The sequence below is a fragment of the Petromyzon marinus genome, chromosome 12, assembly GCF_048934315.1.
Source record: "Petromyzon marinus isolate PM22_M1 ecotype Great Lakes invasive population chromosome 12, UKy_Petmar_22M1.pri1.0, whole genome shotgun sequence".
Lineage (NCBI taxonomy): Eukaryota > Metazoa > Chordata > Hyperoartia > Petromyzontiformes > Petromyzontidae > Petromyzon > Petromyzon marinus.
Window position 1 is genome coordinate 2,461,801 of NC_133678.1, and position 19,291 is coordinate 2,481,091.

Here is a 19,291-nt window from a genome sequence, read left to right on the forward strand (position 1 = left end):
GACACGCCTCTGCGCCGGAAGCGTGGTCACCACATCTACGTGGTCACCACATCTACGTGGTCGCCACATCTACGTCTCTATATAAGGAACGAAACAATTAGACTTCTCCACAAATATGGCTGTCGCCTGATGAAGCTAGTTGTAATTACTGGCGAAACGTCGTACTCACGATTGTAATTGTTGTTTCTTGGCTCTCCAAAACACCGGTGTGCTGTACTTGTGACGAATTGGAATGTTCTGTTTACGTGACAACCTTTACTAGTTGGCTGTCGGGTGGTGGCGGGTTTAACGACACATTTAAATATTTACGCGATCTAACCCAAAAAAACCTCTATTATGGATATTGGTCGCGAAAGCCTACATGTTAAACTCGTTATACACAACTTGTTATGCTCATGTTTATCTGGAGCCCAACATTACAAGCCTTCTTTGTTAAGTTTTTCAACCATTTCTAGTTGTTCATTACCACTGGTTAATACGACTTCCCATCAGCAAATACTGTGTGAGATGGCAAACACGGCAGCATTTATCTTTATAACAGTATTTCTCCAATCTAAACGCTCAGAGCAATGTGCAGTCTGTCAACTCTTGCTGCCTGTATGCATTTTGAGGACCATTCAATGCCGAGATGGAGGTCAGCCGTGCATGAGCTATCGCAAAACAATATTTTTCAATACGTGGTCACAACATTTCTTTGGGTGATCCTTGGATCTATAAACAATAATCGTCGTAAGGCACACATCTGATATTTTGCACGATTCAAACTCTGCACACATTTTAAAATGGGAAAGCACAATATTTTATTTGTCTGTGACATTAAAAGAAGCCTCAACTTGTTCACGACACTGAACAACAAGCAGGCATGCATCGGTGAAGGCAATAAGGCGACATAATACAGTATCATTAACTATATAGCTTTTCCGTCCAAAAATAATACATTCCATAGCATAGATGACGGCATTTAAAACAGTGCATATCTTATCTCTGCTTTCTCTGTTGAATGAAACCAAGCTTGTGCATGTGCAGCTCCTGTTGATTAATTTGAGAGACACGGCACCACTGTGTAATAACTAATAATGCTAAGAACAAACCTCATACAGTAAGGCACCATACTGCAGGTAAAACCCTTTCGCAAACAGGGAATAACTCAATAAATTTCTAGCCCCTTTTCCAGTAAAAAAAAAAAATACCCACAACCGCAGTACGTCTTAGAATGTTTTTTTTAAGGGAAACGAATCAATTGGACTGTTAAAATCAGCATTTCACATTCGCCTGCTTGCGTCATATACTGTAACATAATGCATTCACAACCGCCAAGGAGTGCTCCATTGCATTGAACAGACACTACTGTTGCTTCTCCAATACACATACCCTTGGGTTCAAGATAAACCTGCACTGTTCTGTGCATACGCAAATACTTAATCAAATGCAGCCATCAGCATTTAAAAGCTGAAACTACATTAAAGACTGTGCACATGCTGGTAGGCTTTCCTCAGTCACCCAACACAAACATTAACTGGAAACACTCCCCAATAATGGAGCAATACAATACTTTACCAAAATAGTTAGGGCAATTCCATGGTAATGCAAATACAGCATAAAATATAGAATATGATCATTAGAAAATGTAACCTATGCATCATTTGGCTTTTTATAGTTTAAACATTATTTTGCACAGCAGGTTATTGTGAGATGTATAAGAATGCTTGCAATTTTTCTTGTAATCCAGTTACCATGGAATTACCCGTATGGAAATGTTTCCCAGGATGTGCCAATTTTCCCTCCGAGGTTTGTAATTTTGAGTCAACTAACCACCTTACTTTTGATAGGAGATCCGTATGTAAGTGGCGTACAAGTCGTTCAAGTACACCGGAGGTCACTATTGAGAGAAAAGGCGCAGGTGTGGAATGCCACGTGACAAGACAAAATTACATTGACATGCATAGTTATTGTACCTGCCTCTGCTACTGCAGGTGGACCATCAAGAATGGTGACTAATGGAGGGGGGTGGGGACTAATTATGTGGCAGCAAAAAAGGCAGCCCTTAAGGATTCTGCTGACCCTTTTCTCGGACCAAAAGGCAGTGCTCAATGTAATTGATACATGTGCAGAACGAGTGCATCGCTATTCCTTAAATGAGGCAAGGTCTTTAAAGGTGGGCCAGCAAGGCGTTAAGACACGTAGTTTAACATAAATTCACCTGGCAGCAAACTGCGTACACAGCCAACACCGTTGCTACTCAATTAACCGCATAACCAATTTACAGAATGAGGAATCATCAGATAAAAACACTACAGGTGACATTTACGCTGTTGACATTTACGCTGTTGAGAGTTAGTGGACAGTGGGGAAGGGAAGTCACATTTGTCAGATAAGAGGTCAACAAATAAAACCATAACGTGCTACTTGAAAAGGCTGCCATGATAGGAATTTACATATAATCGATTCGGGGCCGTCAAGAATTTAGAGTGCTTAGTTTATGACAACCATGCAATGATGATTTCAACGCTGTTGCTGATTTCAATCCATCGCACAAAATGCAACCAATGAGGATAATGAGCATAGCTCTCAAACATTCTCATTTGGCCGATACTCTATAGTTTGTTAGTACTTTTGATATACATTTTAATGCAGTGTAGTGTAAAAGCAATAAAGTGTGTTGCATTAACTTTTCCTTTTACTCCCGAGAAATTATAATTAGTGTTCAGACTGCCCAAGTCTACCGATAAGCTGTAACATTTACATTTAATTACTGGGGCCGACCAATCTCGAAACTGTCTTCTCCCTCAACCTGGTCGTGACATGAATATATTTATTTTAACCTCAAGCACATGTATTAACATAAATTCCCTCCAAAAGTTCATTTCTTTGAACAGTTATTATTGCACAAAATGACATACAAATATGTAATGGCACGCTTGCCAAAATAAGTTCATCCAGATTGTTTAAGAAATTCAATTACAGCAGAATGAAGGTACTTATATCAAAGGCATAAATATTTTAACTCGCTAACAAAACAAGTCTGAAAGAATGTCAAATAAAGCAGAGAAGTGAGCCGATTACTTTAAACAACGCACGTAAAGCTCGATAATTGCTGCTTCGCCTATGCAGCCGTCTCGTTAATAAGGCACTTTTTGCGAGGATCAATCAACTCGAATTGCCAAACAAGGTGGACCCCTTTCAATAACAGGCTGATTAATGGAGATCTTTTATTCAAATGTCAAGCCCGCTGAAGGGAGGCGTGCCTGAATGATTCCGTACAGCACGACCCCGCGCACTCATTTACAATCGTGGTGGTGCGTGGTTCGTGTCACAACCTTATGACACAAGCACATGGGCCAGATTAAACCTAGGGACCTCTTATCAATAAAAAAACAGGCATAGAAAGTAGGTGATCTTTATAATGTTGCTTGCAGATTCTGCGTTGGGTGTGTTGAGTGTTCTCACGCTGGCTGGGTTCCAGGGATGGGTGGAGAGGTTTCCAGGGGGGGGGGGGGGGGCTTATCGCTTTCCCTGGCAAATTGAGTCACCAACCGATGTTCATCCTCGTCGTGCCTTTTGCTGCTTTTGGCATTGAATGACCGTAGAGCACACCAGCACAGCGAGCACAGAGCTCGCTCAGGTGCAAACAGCATTACTGTTGTCATGGCTCAAACGTCCTTTGGGCCGGTATGCGGTTAACTGAAAAGAGAGAAACAAATAAAATGTGGATGAAACGCTTGCACGCTTGCACGTACCATGCATGTGCATGTGTGTTTTGGGAGGGACGGTTAAAACATCTTGAGAATGAAATGCCAAGTATATACAACATAGCAATAAGAAAATGTAAGGCTTAATTTGAAAGCCCACCGCTATGTAATAAGCATGCAAGGTAAACATTGTAATGATGCTGACAATGACGAGAAACAATGCAAGCTGTGGGAGGTTGCGTGTATTTGATATCTCATTCGCAAAGCGTTCGGACAGCCTCCCTTGCACTCTACACGAGCTTCTGTGCTAGCAGACGTTAATTAGAATATGGTTGCTTTTTTAAATAAAAGGCATTAATTAAATTGACCAAATGGCCCAGCGGTAGTGTGTTCGCCGCTTATTGCTGAGGTTCGTAGCTCGAATCTGAGAGAGCCACCCTGGTTGGTATTGCCAGGGTATTAACCATAAAATACGTGCCAAAGCTTCACAAATTACGGTAAACATATTGTACCACAATTGAATAAGAGACGGTCTTTGTGCACAGGGGACATCGGCCAATGTTCCAAATTTTGTAGAAATTTACTCACAAATGACTGAAATTTGGAGAAACATGTCAGACCCTCCTGCATAATTTTTGGCAAGACTGTCTTGAAAAATTATCTTGAAACACTGAGAATTTCCTTGGCGAAATTTGTAATAAGAGTTCCATTTCAAATTCATATGCAATTTACTATTATACATATAAATTATTCAAAAGGAGTTTTAAAATGTGAATCGAAAGGGGAGAAATATAACATGTAAATAATTTGTAAATTTTATGTTTTATGCAGTGTAAGAACTATTTTTTTACGCTTCCCTAAAAACCAAGCATTGTAATGTATTAATTAATATTTGAAAGAAAATACAACACTTCATATCACCAAAATGCATAAGCAAACCAAACAAAAAAACACCACGTGCAACACTTCAAAGGAACATGCGGAAATTAGTGTCCACATATTTGAGAATATATCTGTCTAGGTTACATATCTTGAAGACTTAATTCCATTCAACCTGAAAGAACTACACACGTGCAAACGATTGCGGTGGATTAAAAAATAAAATCACATTTGCTTTGGGCGCACGTGTATACAGATCAATGCTACGGAGCACAAAAGCTCAAAACAACCAAATCAATCCTTTATAGACAGGTGAGACCTACTTTTATTCACTGGTTCAAAGGACACTTTGGAGCAAAAAATATCGTGGTCCATTATAATCACAAACCAAGCACATGTGCTTAAAATTGTAGGCGCCTTGTGCATATGCGCCGCCCTTACAGGCTCGTTGGAATAAAGTACGGTCACGTTGTTTTGCATTTTCGCCTACGAAAATTTTAACCCACATCACACACAGTTAGGCACTACAAACCACACCGTGCACTAGCTGTATCCCACAAATAAAGCAATCACAGATAAGTTGGCCAGACCTCAAGCAACCAGTTTTGGCCCTAATCAGTGCATATTCAAAAGCAAGCAGGTGGTATTGAACCCCTAATGCACTGAAACGTACCATTATGCGACATGATTTAAAGGCAGCTGTGAAAAAACGTTAACCCTACTTTACGACTCCCTCAACACGTTGACAATGTTAAATCACTGCACGGTAAATCTGGGCTCTGAAAGACGCTGTATAGTGACTGAATGGAACTGCAGGACCGTTTTATATGGTGTAACCTGTGTAAAGAAAGCAAATATAACAGCTACGATTTTACATAGGATTACTTACACATCATTTTGGGAGTATAGAATAATTCACTTTAATACGGTAATGTAAATAAGCATTCAAAATTTGTGCACATTGATTTTAGTTTCGAAAAAACAGGGAGAGACATATCTTTGTTTTGCAAGGATTCAAATGCAAGGTACTCAATTTACTGTGGGCTCCTTCACCTACTTAGCAGTTAGGACAGCACGGACACACAGATGACTCATCCAAATGCAGGATGGAAAAGAGAGCAAAATGTTAAAGAGCACTTTCGCATCAAAGTCCCATCACACGGCAGGTGATCCACGTGCACTGCACACCAAGTCACCCGTGTACCCATTCAAAGCCACGGGGCTGCTGTGGGCAAAGACATACCCCCCCACCCTGTTCCCCGCAATGTTTCAGATAATGAAATCGTCATCATCGTCGTCATCATCAGTGTCATCATCATCGTGGCCGTCTAGAAGAGTCCAGCTCCAATCTCGCAGTGCCATATCAAAGAGCCTGCAAACACAACACACCCACATTTCAGGGTGCAGCAGGTTTTTTCAGGGGGATTCAGGGAAATAATGTTTGGATTTGAGGGAGCCAGTGTTTGGGATTGAGGGTGTTAATCGGGTACGATGTGTTTTTTTTGACAAGCACCTCTTAACGGCTGATGCATTGGACATTTAAAGTGATTGAAAATAATACGTGAATAAGCAATTATAACACTACGCTTGGGGTAGGCACACTTGTGTTTTGAGTATGGGCAAATTAAAATTCAAACGAACATATTGCTTTAAAAATAGCACAACTGGATAACTGAGTGTTTATGCTTTTCATTTGATTCCAAAATATAAATTAAGATCAATGCTAAGCACATACATGAAGCTACCCCAGTGACTGCCATGTGAACGACAAAATGATGGCATGCACCGCAAATGGGTGAGTATTTCATTAAGAGGCCAGCTTTGACCTTGGAAGAAATCTATAGGCAAGCCTTCACAGACAGCAACCCAACTCATAAATCTGTGCAAGGTTCGTGCTGCTTCAGTGTGAATTGCATACAGAGAAGGCAGCTCAAATGAGTTTGCATGCCTGTTCCAGGCTTTATTGGTAATTGTTTACATTTTTGTCATTGTTAAATGCTACCTCCTTGTAAATGTGCTTTCATTTACCGTGATGCTTAAGTGTCATTTGACGACAATTGGTTTTCCATTTTGCAGCTGCCTTTGGGCATGAATAGGTCACACCCCCCCCGCCCCCCAAATGTAAAGAATAAAAGTATAACTGGTGACCTTTGTCTTTTGTGTTCAAGCACATTGTCGTATCTTAAGACATCTCAGTTCAGTGCTCGTGCAATTCTGTGTAAAACCACGTGACATAAAAAGATGCCAAGAATAAGACCAATAAAGACGAGGCAAAAATTACATAAGAGATGGTGTAACTGTTAACTGTTAAAGCCCATTCACATTGTCCATGCCTGCAAAAGAATGGACATGGAAGGCATACATCACCAGTTCACTACTGAAAGACCATTCTGTTATTTGTATATCTTTCCTTGATCTGAGGATTGGCTGCAAGATAGACCATCGTACTCCACAATGCTTCATCTTCGGCAGTTCTTGTGAATTCATATTTTTTTTTTACCAGGTAAGGCCTACTGAGCTATATAACTTTTTTCAGATGCACCTTGCCCACAAATTATGGCTCAATTAAGTGGATTATTGTGTGGACATTTTTAGCAGCCAAATACTCAAAATGGATGTTTCTAAATGTGGAAGGGAAAAACCAGGGGACCTGGAGAAAAATCCAGATGACCACGGGGACAAAATGCAAACCCTAAGTATACAAAAGCATCAGGGTTGAGATTGAACCCACGATTTCCTGCACACCAGGCGAGGTAGTTAACATCACCATTGTGGCATCCCTTTCGGATTTGTCTCAAACTAAGCTACGTCCAAGTAAAAGCATCAACAGCAATCCAAGTTCTCCTGGGTCAGCCTCTCAGGCCAATTTCCTGATTTCCTCACATGTCACAGTGTAAAGTTATACGACCCATAGTGTGGTGTTTTGTAGCCGCATTCGCACACACAAGTCTTCAGTTTTATACTTCTGCATTAGGTATCCGCATCTTATATGATTTGTGCAGAATGGATCTCATGATTACCAGCACTCATTAACTCACTGGCTCTGTCAATAACTTGGTAAAGGTGCAAAGAACGGGATACATTATAAAGTGTGTGCTCCTTTAACCATTTGAAAAGTACCATGCTTCTTTTATCTCAAGTCTGAAGTTTTACTGAAGAAAAGACATTGTAGAAGGATTTCAGATAACAATGTGCATGAATATAAAACACATTTGGGAATAAAACATATAGAATCTATATACACATACAGTAACTTGTAAGAATTTAAATCAATACATCAAAATATAGGTCCACAAAACAAAGAGTGGAGCTGCAAAGTGGCCTATGGATGTAAGAAAACCCCATGAAGCATGCATCAATAAGCCAAAATCAATCACTTTAAAAGAGGTCCTGTGAGTGAAATAATGATGAAGGTTGTTACACAATTAACCAAACTATGCAAACCTAGGCGAGAAGGCATCCAACAGTGTGAATTATTTTAAAATTTTCAGGTTGGCTTTGGTTCTCTCAATCGGTGTGATCTTGTGATCGAGTGAAGCACAGTGGGATACACAGACAGAGCAATGAGCCAGTAAGGCTGAGCTAGTGGGTTTGAATACAGGCATCCACCCTGATTAAAACAGGTTCACGAACGTAGCAAGCTGTTCTCAGCCCAGTCACAAATGAGTGCGTGACAATACAATGTGGAGAAATTCCAGCTTTGGAAATGAGCACGTTTCTGTTTCTCCATCTCATGACCTCAACGACACAAATGGAATACAAAAAAACCCAGAACATTGCTTGTTCATGGCATCGCATGCAGTGAGATTTATGGTGCCCGCCTGGTGTAAAAAAAAAACGACTGCATATCTTTTGCACGGCGAGTTGGTACTGGGGGAGCGCTGCTCAAAGGCGTAGAACTGGTAAATAACAGGGGTGGCAAAGTAGGTTCAGTAAGCACTGTGCAATGGGGAAGTCGGCACATAAGTATAACTTATTGCGTGGTTGGAGAAGTAGCATGATACCTTAAGAACTTTGACACGCTAAGATATGCTTGTTTCTTTTTTATGAAAATGCTAAATATAAATGGTAGTGAGGCTGCCCTTGTAAATTTTTTCGGGTGTTTTAACCATAAATGTGCACTGTCTGCTTCACAGTGGGTATTTTAAAATATCACGTGCAAATTACTCGTTTGGGGAAAACACGGAAAAAAATTGCCCCCTTACTGAAAAACTACTGGAGACTAAGTATGTGCAACACAGCGTATTTGTGATAGCCTTTCGTGATACCAACAAGGTTACCACTCATGATTAGATTTTATTAAGGTTTTCTTTTTAAATCTACACGTTACACTCAAATATCAGCTGGAAACAGCAGGAGAGCTGTGACAGCTCTACAAGTGAAATGCGTGCATATTCATTTCACCGTTAGATATGTTTTCTTCACAAACTGACCCCCCCCATCTTCACCAGGTGTAAAATAACAAGCAGACATATATGCCTTAGATGGCACAACATGATTCAACTTAAATAAATGAACACAGATTGAAATCTTGTTCCAGAACACTTCATTTTCGGGTCAACATATCATCCGATGATTCCAAGGTAAAGGTGCAGCACTGCAATAGCTTGCTCACACAACTGCTGCAAGAAATGCCTCCCCACTAGACAATACTCTGGAGGGCATTTGACCTATGCTTCCACGTTGATCAGACGTGCTGGATGAGGAGTGCCAATGCAAGTGACATTTATTTAATAAAATGTTAAACCTAAAATGTGATCATGCGTTTTTCAAATTCAATATTTTACTTAAACAGAACCTCCATCCAGCATAACTCACCATTCTCAAGAAAAGTAACAATTTTTATTTTTTGCGACATAAGGTACTAGACATTCCTTTGCTTGTAAATGGTCAATGACGGGGTTATAACAGAAAATGCCTCGAGTGAACACACTGTAATAATGCACATACATAATGTACGTTGACTCAGTAATACCCCCCCCCCTACCTTGCACAAGAGCGCAGAAGCGTGGTCACCACATCTATGCCTCTATATAAGGAAAGAAACAGTTAAGACTTCTCCACAAATCTGGCTGTCGCCTGATGAAGCTAGTTGTAATTACTGGCGAAACGTCGTACTCTGATTGTAAATGTTGTGGCTTCGCTCTCCAACACACCACTGGTGTGCTCTACTCGTGACGAATTGGCATGTTCTGTTTACGTGACAACCCTTACTAGTTGGCTGTGTCGGGTGGTGGCGGATTTTAACGACACATTTATATATTTACGTGATCCAACCCAAAAAACCTCTATTATGGACACTGTCACTACGTCTTGATTGATGATACCCACAGCTGATTAAAAATTCCACAGCCATTGCAGCAAGCGACTTCTAAAATACTCGGTCAAGATGTAGGTTTCTCAACACTCAATCCTTTGGGACAAATGCAGCCCAGCCATCCCTACACATGTGAACTGGATGTTATCAGATAATTCACAACACATGCCAGCTGACCTATATACAAGGACAGCTAAACCATGGAAGTGCTTGACATTAAATATGAAACCATTCGATGTACAATATTGCTGTGTGACTTCTGCAAAAAAGTTAGCAAGTTTGCACATTTACATAACATGGCATTGCCACATTAAACACATCTGATATATTCTAGATTTGAAGCTTTCGTGACTGCAAGGATCCATACTCTTGGTTCTATTCGGTAAAGTCATGTAGGTAAAAAAAAATAACGTTTCGGCCACAACACAAGCAGCCTTCATCAGGTGAAGGGACCAGACTGTCTCGAGGACAGCGCTGGAGTGAACACAGCTAAGCTCAGACCGCGACCTTTAAGCTGTGTGAGAGGAATCAAGGTGCCTTGACAAAGGAATTAGCATAAAAATTAGCATTTAATTGGCGGACTTAGCATGATGAAAGGTGAACATGTGCAGGACGGTGAGGGGGGAGGTGTGAAAAGGGACGAGAGGGGATGCTGCGAAAGTTTGGGGTACCACTACTTGAAAAAATATACTGTACCATTGAAAATTAGTTTAATGTTTGGTTCGATTTAGAACATCTTTCCAATGGTTGCTTAATTTGAAACCATCTTCTCGGTTGAAATTGTGTCTGTGTTTGTAAAACTGAATTGCCTCGTGAACAAATCTCTGATAAAAACCCGTGGGTTTGCAAAGAACCTTGGTATCGGAGAAAATTATATCGTGATCACCCACAGCGTTGTAAGTGATCAGCTACGGCAGAAGAATTCGTTTTGCCGTGTTTCAAATCTGATTTTTGCCTCGCGTATTCGGTCAGAGACATGTCGCTTCGTCTCCCCGATATAGCAATCACCGCAGGTACAACTCAATTTGTAAACCCAGGGGTACTGTAATTCAGGAATGACATCCTTCACGGATGGGATCAGATCACGAATTTTGTGTACTGTATTGAACCGGACCTGGATCTTGTGTTTGTTTAGAATTTTGGAAATCTTTTTAGTGATGCCTGCTATATATGGTAGTGTGATGGTTTTGACAGGAGTAACAAGTGGTTGTTTCTGTATGGAGGGAGAGACAGCTTGGCGGATGGTACGGTCAGAGTATCCATTCCTTTTGAGGGCCAGGTGTACCATTCCAAGTACTACTTTACTTGGAATGGTTCCTTCTACAAGCAAAATGAGGGTACTCCCATGGATTCCCCCTTGTCACCAGTGATAGCCAATGTTTTCATGGAGAAATTTGAATCGGACGCCATCCAGACTTCCACCCTCAGACCTTCCCTGTGGAAGAGATATGTGGATGACACTTTCGTCATTTGGCCACATGGCCTCCCAGCTCTGAACCTTTTCCTACACCACATCAATTCCAGACATCCCGCCATAAAATTCACCATGGAAGTGGAGAAAGATGGAAAGCTACCATTCTTGGATGTTCTGTTTGAGAGGAGGCCTGATGGCTCATTGGGGCATTCTGTCTACAGGAAACCCACCCACACAGATTCCTACTTGAAACCTGATTCCCACCACCACCCAGCTCAAAATAATTATCTCATCAAAACTTTATACCATAGGGCTCATTGCATTTCGGACCAACACCACCTGACCAGTGAATTAAAACATGTACACCTGGCCCTCAAAAGGAATGGATACTCTGACCATACCATGCGCCAAGCTGTCTCTCCCTCCATACAGAAACAACCACTTGATACTCCTGTCAAAACCATCACACTACCATATATAGCAGGCGTCACTAAAAAGATTTCCAAAATTCTAAACAAACACAAGGTCCAGGTCCGGTTCAATACAGTACACAAAATTCGTGATCTGATCCCATCCGTGAAGGATGTCATTCCTGACTTACAGTCCCCAGGGTTTACAAATTGAGTTGTATCTGCGGTGATTGCTATATCGGGGAAACGAAGCGACATGTCTCTGACCGAATTCGCGAGCACAAATCAGATTTGAAACACGGCAGAACGAATTCTTCTGCCGTAGCTGATCACTGTTACAACGCTGTGGGTGATCACGATATAATTTTCTCCGATACCAAGGTTCTTTGCAAACCCACGGGTTTTTATCAGAGATTTGTTCACGAGGCAATTGAGATTTACAAACACAGACAATTTCAACCGAGAAGATGGTTTCAAATTAAGCAACCATTGGAAAGATGTTCTAAATCGAACCAAACATTAAACTAATTTTCAATGGTACAGTATATTTTTTCAAGTAGTGGTACCCCAAACTTTCACAGCATCCCCTCTTGTCCCTTTTCACACCTCCCCCCTCGCCGACCTGCACATGTTCACCTTTCATCATGATAAGTCCGCCAATTAAATGCTATTTTTTATGCTAATTCCTTTGTCAAGGCACCTTGATTCCTCTCACACAGCTTAAAGGTCGCGGTCTGAGCTTAGCTGTGTTCACTCCAGCGCTGTCCTCGAGACAGTCTGGTCCCTTCATCTGATGAAGTACCTTGTGTTGTGGCCGAAACGTCGTGATTTTTGTTGTTTTATTTTTTTTACCTACGTGACTTTACCGAATAGAACCAAAGAGTATACATCTGATATATGTTAGTGGTTAACATAACTGGATAAGTACACATCTGTACTAATGCATTCTGGTTAAATAGGTCTCATATACTCGTGCACATACATGTGCATCTATACAGGCTCCCACGCGCGCGCGCGCACACACACACGCACGCACATGCAGACATCAAGGCCAAGCAGAAAGATAGCTGGGTTTGGGAGAAAGGCAGGAAGTGCAGCGTGACTACCGTATACTTACACACCGTGGGATGATTTTTGAATGGAAAAATCAAATCAGTGCAGGATTATTCTGAGCCTAGGAGGGTGTGGGGGGCTTCAGCAAGGCGGCAACAACATCAAGTCATAAGAAAACAGACAGAAACGTAAGAGAAAGAGCGCAAGATAGAGAAAAAAACAATTGCTGTTCCCTTACAGGCATCCCATCTTTGACGTCGAGAAATTTAAACTGACAATTAAACATTGCTCAAATCAATGTAAAAGAACACGAGCAAACACTGAGCAAAAGGTACACCAAATGTCGTACAAAAAGCACCCAAAGCACCAACATGTTTTCACATCAACAGACGAATCAGTCCCTCCAATTCACTGTGAAATGCTGAAACACCCACAACAGATAACAGACCATAAGAGCAATGCAACACTGAGCATATTCAATGTCAATAATCTGTAGCAAAAAGTGGTGGGTGCCCACAGCTTCATTTCACACACTGAGGGCCTTCTCGCGATCTGTTTGCATTCTCAGAGAACCCAGTTTCTCACCAAGAATTTACAAAACTTTTCAACATTTGGTGCTGCTTCTAAATATTTAGAGACAGCAACACACTTGATCACGTATTTATCAACTCCGGGACAACTACTGTTTGAGGAGTGCAAGTGAATAGAACAAATCAACCACGCTTGTGTCAAGTGCGACCCGTAGAAGAAGTCAGCAACCGTGAGTCATGCATTGAATTCGGATAATTTTGGAGATGTCTGAAAGGAGAGGGAACTTCTATCACTCTGCTTCAAGCAGAGCGGTAGAAACGTGTGAACAAGCAAAATGCGAACATTTTAATTTGTGTTGCCTGTCAAAAGTGTTTTGTGGTTTACAGAAGGATTTAAGACCAATTTGCCAAAACCTTCCCTCCAGTTTACAAATAATACATTTCATGACATCCAACAGTTGCAATCTTTGGTGCAGCTTCAACATACCGGGGTGTGTTTTGAAAGGTATGACAATCATATATTCCAGCTGATACCTACATGTGAATTACACACCTCAACCTATATTTTGTAACAACCAAAACCCCATACATGCTATAATATGCATTATCCTAAGTACCTGTATCTATGAAGCAGACAAAAAAATGAGTGCATTTTTTTATGCTATCATGTGTCCCCGTTATCCTGCGGAATAAGCATCAACTCAAAGCAAAAAGACATCACAATTCAGTTCAATGGAACAAATAATGGCAGGCCAGACATTGTGAGTGACATTTTAGATCACAGAGAAATCTTTGTTTCCAGGACAGATAAAGTGCAATAGCTAAATTAAAGAATGAAATCTGATTGCTATATATTTCTCACATATATAGTATTGTTGTGCGAGCACGTATATGCTTGGCAACTGTGTAAGATCCCATCAAGAAGCAGAGCAATTAGAGCACATGACTGAAAATCAAATATTTGCAAGTACAATTCCCTGGTTGGTGGTGAAATTAGCCCTTCATTCTTCTGGGGTGAATAAAGAGAGTATGACTGTGAGAAGTCATCAGTGTTTATCCTATCGGTTATCTCGCCCCCATAATAGGAAATTGGAATTCCACCAAAAGCTCAGCGATGATAGGTGCCTCCCGCAATCCTCTTGTTTGACCAAGAAACCACCGACTATCTGACCTGGAATTGTCTACAGCTGTGGTGAACAGACTTGGTTTGGTTGCGCTTAATATCAATCAGTGCCCGTCTCTATCTCTCCAGGCATGGTGAGGGCGGCGAGAGCAATGGCCACGCACCTTGGCTTGCCCTGTGAAGTGGGTGCGGCACGGCTGGTCCTGCGTGGGCCCACGGCGTTGCTGCTGCTGCTGCTGCTGCCGGCGTTTGCCGACACCAACTGGGGCTGTGCGGTGACAGGCGGCAAGCGCGACGAGGAGCGTGGGGAAGAGCGAGCGAACCCGAGCGGCCCCGCGTCAGTGACACCGGGCGGCTTCTTGGGGATGCGCTTGAACAGGTGGCTCACCCACTTCTGCTGCTCAGATGGGGAGCTGGCCAGCAGCAGTAAGTTCTTGGCTGATGCAACATCGAAGCAGACTGTGGCAGAAAGGGCATGCAGGGCAAATCAAATCATGACATTTGGTATTCACACCATTCTTATAGTGTAAGGCTGTCCTATCCTGAAGGCACTATTTTTCACATATGAACATTGTCTGCAGTAGTTTTACAGTCAGGGTAATATTGCCACGTGGCTTTACCCAATTAAGTAATTTGCGAGTAATTTTATAATTTGGGCCGTGAAGCGAGCACAAATGGCCTTCTCTTTTTCGAATAACGTCACGGAATGTTTAACATGCACTGTTAAGCAGACGTCACTTATTTTTTTGTTAATACAACTGTAAAATTAAGCAGGATGGCTGCTGCCCTTGAGCCACAAAATCTTTGTAATAAGTTAGAAAAGCGCTACTGCTTGGTGAAGTCACCACATGTGACCAGTGTTGGGGGTAAAATATAACAATTCAAATACAATGCAAAATTGAGAAGCACTAAATATACTCCATAGTGCAGAATATATGACAAGTTATACAACACATTCCAATCGCGAGTTTCAGTACTATTTTTGGAATTGAAAGCTCATGTCTGAACATTTCTGACGATTTCTGGATACTTGGACGTTAGAGCTACCACCATTAAGTTGTAACATAATGCTGCAAAGGGAACATTCTAAATGTCAAAAATTCATAAATTGATCTGAGCTTTCTTATTATGGGGCTCCAGTAATAACACAGTAGGTAGAGCAGGCACAAGAGAGCAGGTGAGTTCACTCACAATTGTAACAGCAGTTTGGAGGCAAGGTTTAGCAGTTTACTTAAGATTTGTGAAACAAACCAGCTGTGCTAGAAGATGGTCCAATGGCAGCACAGGAAACAGATTTGTGAATCCATCTGTGCAGATCTTTGCACGTTGTGCCCTTGCACGGGCAGGTTTTCTCTCGTTACTCCAATATCCTTGCGAAACATTATAATACCGCACCTTTCAGAAAAATAGTAATTTGACTCAGAAATGCATTCCTGGATAACTGACATTGTTGCCATGAAAGGTAACCGTTGATTTTAAGTCCATTCCAAAACATGTGTCAGGTGGTAGGAGGGGGTTATGAAAAGGGAATATGAGAATTCCATTGCTACAGCTGTGAAATCCAACATTCGGTGGGGGGGGGGGGGGCACACGCACGTTTGCATGGCGCCAGGAAGTCCTCGTTGCGATCAAAGTGGTCACGGTGGCACTTGATGTGGCATCGGCGGCACTCGAGGGCGGCCGGCGGCTTAAAGACATTCCAGAGGGGGCGGTTGCACGCCTCGCAGCTGGTGGGAAAATGGTAGATGGTGGGCACCAGCTCGTGACCCTTGTGCACCAGGCAGTTCTGCTTTTCCAGCATCGAGTCTGGCACCAGCTCTTGATCCTTGCTGCTCTCACCTTCGTTGGCATAGAGGATCTGTGGTCGCGAAGCAAAGAGGTGAACAGAGAAGGTGGAAAGGCACATGCGGGATGAAGCAGCAGACGCATGAAAATAGTGTTAGTCCGAGGTGATATAACCTAATGTGGTTACACCTTTAGGTTGCATGATAGTTCATAGCCAGTTACTCATAGGTGCAGAATAAAAAATAACACAAGATCGTGCTCAGTTTCAAAAGCATACATGTTGAACATCTTTCGCACCATATGTAGCCAATATATACTCACTATTATCAAAGGACCCATGCTGCTGATGCTACCAAACCTCTGCATTTCTTAATTCCCTCTACAGAATTGCATAACAATTGCAAAGTTACCACCTGACCTTCGATGTCGATTCTGAGAGTATCCCAACATTGTCTTAGTTTTTCTTCTCGACCACCAATGCCTTGGTGTCACCCTGGTGCCTGTCTCAGTAACCTGCCTTCCTCCATCTCGCACACGAGCCGTAGCCATTGCATTGCATATCTACCCGATTACATCCACAACACGTCTTGGTACATTGTTTCAAACTGCACAGATCCTCAGACTATCCTTCTATGAAATTCCGAAAATACTCCACATTTACGGATAAGGCTAAAAGATTATTTTATAGTTGTTTTCGTAACGTCCAATTATGACATCAACTAGCCTTTTGCCCGTCCAAGGACGGGTGTATTGCAGTAAATCTGAAACTTGCAAGCGAAAAGCAGACCGTGACGTGATATATTCATTGCATCAACTCGTGTGCAATTTGTAAGGCCGCGGTGACACACTTATTTTATTTAGTTATAATCCCTTGTTCATCATGACGTCCTTTTTACTTCTATGTCTGAATAGAGTTATGCAGATCGCGTGACGTGAGGGTTCTGCCTTTGTAGTGAGGGTGAAAAGTTGACGCTGAGAAGAGGGGGAGGAGGCGCCTCGCCCCCCCCCCATGTGGAGTGACGTCAAACGCTAATTAATATTAATGGAGGGGGGGGGTGTCCATTTAGAGGACGTCACCTGTTCATGAATATTAATGAGGGGAGGGTTCTCCATGTGGAGTGACGTCACCCGCTCATGATTATTAATGAGGGAGTCTGGTCGACGTGGAGTGACGTCAAGCGCGGGACATACATTCTTGGCTCATTATAGTAGTAAATAAGTTTAACACGTAGGCTTTCGTGACCAATATTATTCATAACCCAAAAACCTTTATTATGAGTAGTAAATAACTTAGTCCACCAGTCAAATTCGAACGCATGTTCCGTAACACACAATACTGCTGCATGAAACGGCTGTCTTTGCATGTTGATCTCTGATTTTACAGTCTATCAAAAACCTGCCCTTACAAATATATTGACCTCCTTCTCACAAGTATAAAGAATGTACTTTGAAACAAATATACATTGAACTGGGTTGTGTTATTACAAGGCAAATGAGACAATAAGACACCCTTGCATATTTAGTAAACAAAAACATGTGTGACGATAAATACAAAAAAACAGATGAACGATGATGAGGAAACTACAGCTACGAACATTGGCTGCATTGCTTTTTAACTAAACTTAAAAGTCCTGTACACCTCAGGCCAGAAAGTGCTGCAGCTGCACAGTGTTGCTGGCTTGAAACATTCACAGACAAGGTCACATCTAAAATGCAAAGAGCGTTGCCTGATTTACAGGGAGACAAGGCAGAGAGAACGTCAAGGCAAGGCCAGAGAAAAACAATGTATTTCTATTATTTACACACCTGGAATATCTTGGGGATGTCCTTAGCTTCTGCCCTGTATGCATCCCCTTGTGTCACAGGTCGCACATGAAAGAGCTTGCTGTAGATACAGGACAGAGGGAATAAATGTTTCACGAGCATGTACATTTCAGGCACTAGCACCTGCATAAAATATAAATAGTTAATGTATGGCTGTAGACCTTTATCTTCCATAAAAAAATCACCCACTTACATTTAAAATTGCTTTTATCACTTATAAACAATGAACAAACATCCACCATTCGCCACTAAGTGGCAGTGATGTCTTCACAGCGCTTGTGCCAGGCTAGGTGCACTCTGAAGCCACGGGATATGTAGATGGCTTGTTGGCAGGTCACAGGACACACCCAGATGTTATGGGTTGACTAACATGATGGATAGATGCACCACATGTGTTCCCTACTGTGCCAACACACTGATTTTTAGCGCCTGGCACTCTTGTTCTTGTTGTGAGTGTCGCTCCTCTGCCCCTCGTTGTTGCTGGAGTGAAATTACCAACAACTGCCCAGAAGCATCATTACACCGATGATGCCAGTTATCGACAAGGCCACTCAGCTGCACATCCTCCTGTCTCACATCAGCCCATCTCTTCTCTAGCCTGTGCTGTGCCCGTTAACCCCCCTCTATCTGTCCAAACAGAAGCTGCTTGGACATTTGGTGCCTGGGCATACGTGCTACATGACCCAGTCAATGTAGCCTTGCCGACTGGAGGAGCCCACCAATGGGACTATGTCCAGATCTTTCAAGGATCTGTGAGCTCCTCACACAATCCAGTATGGTTAGACCCAGGATGGATTGTAGGTAGGCCAGCCTGAATGTTTCAAATCAGGGCAGATGTTACTTCAGAGGGGTCCAGGTTTTGCAAGCATAGAGAAGAAAGGCATAACTGTGACCAAGAAGACATGGAGCTTTGTATGGAGTGACAGGCCAGGTAGCTTCCACACAGCGCTATGCAGCCAATGCAAAGATAACTCCGCAAGACTGATTCGGAGTGAGATCTCTCCTCTGCATGCCTGGCCAGGACCTTTGTTGGCAGGCTATTGTGGGTTTGAATGGGGTTCTAGGTGGACGCCCACCACCGCAGTGGAAGAATGGCAGGTGCATCTTATCGATAAAAAGTGGATGGCCAGTGGGCAGATCAGCTCCACGGTAGGTTCACCGTGTCAAGGACATGGGCCCGCATCCGATGTTCTTGACAAATAAACAAGCATATGCGCAACTCTATATATGCACATTAAAAGACAATAAAATTATAACATGTCTATGT

The 19,291-nt window shown here is 42.2% G+C and overlaps 1 protein-coding gene across 6 annotated transcripts in view; it reads right to left on the bottom strand.

The window, feature by feature from the left end:
* Window positions 1–775: 775 nt before the first annotated feature.
* LOC116941692 (rho-associated protein kinase 2-like) overlaps window positions 776–19,291 on the bottom strand; it is a 65,092-nt gene continuing 46,576 nt past the window's right edge. For 3 of the 6 annotated variants that reach the window (XM_032953018.2, XM_032953017.2, XM_032953023.2), the window contains 5 exons: window positions 18,007–18,085; window positions 16,012–16,273; window positions 14,580–14,874; window positions 5,812–5,940; window positions 776–3,681 (listed from right to left, as the gene is read on the bottom strand). In XM_032953018.2, the coding sequence (XP_032808909.2) occupies window positions 5,838–5,940; window positions 14,580–14,874; window positions 16,012–16,273; window positions 18,007–18,085 (739 nt within the window). In that variant the 3' untranslated portion in view covers window positions 776–3,681; window positions 5,812–5,837. Of the gene's footprint in view, window positions 3,682–5,811; window positions 5,941–12,826; window positions 12,902–14,579; window positions 14,875–16,011; window positions 16,274–18,006; window positions 18,086–19,291 lie in introns of all 6 variants that reach the window. The other 3 variants (XM_032953021.2, XM_032953019.2, XM_032953022.2) reach the window with 3 other exon arrangements.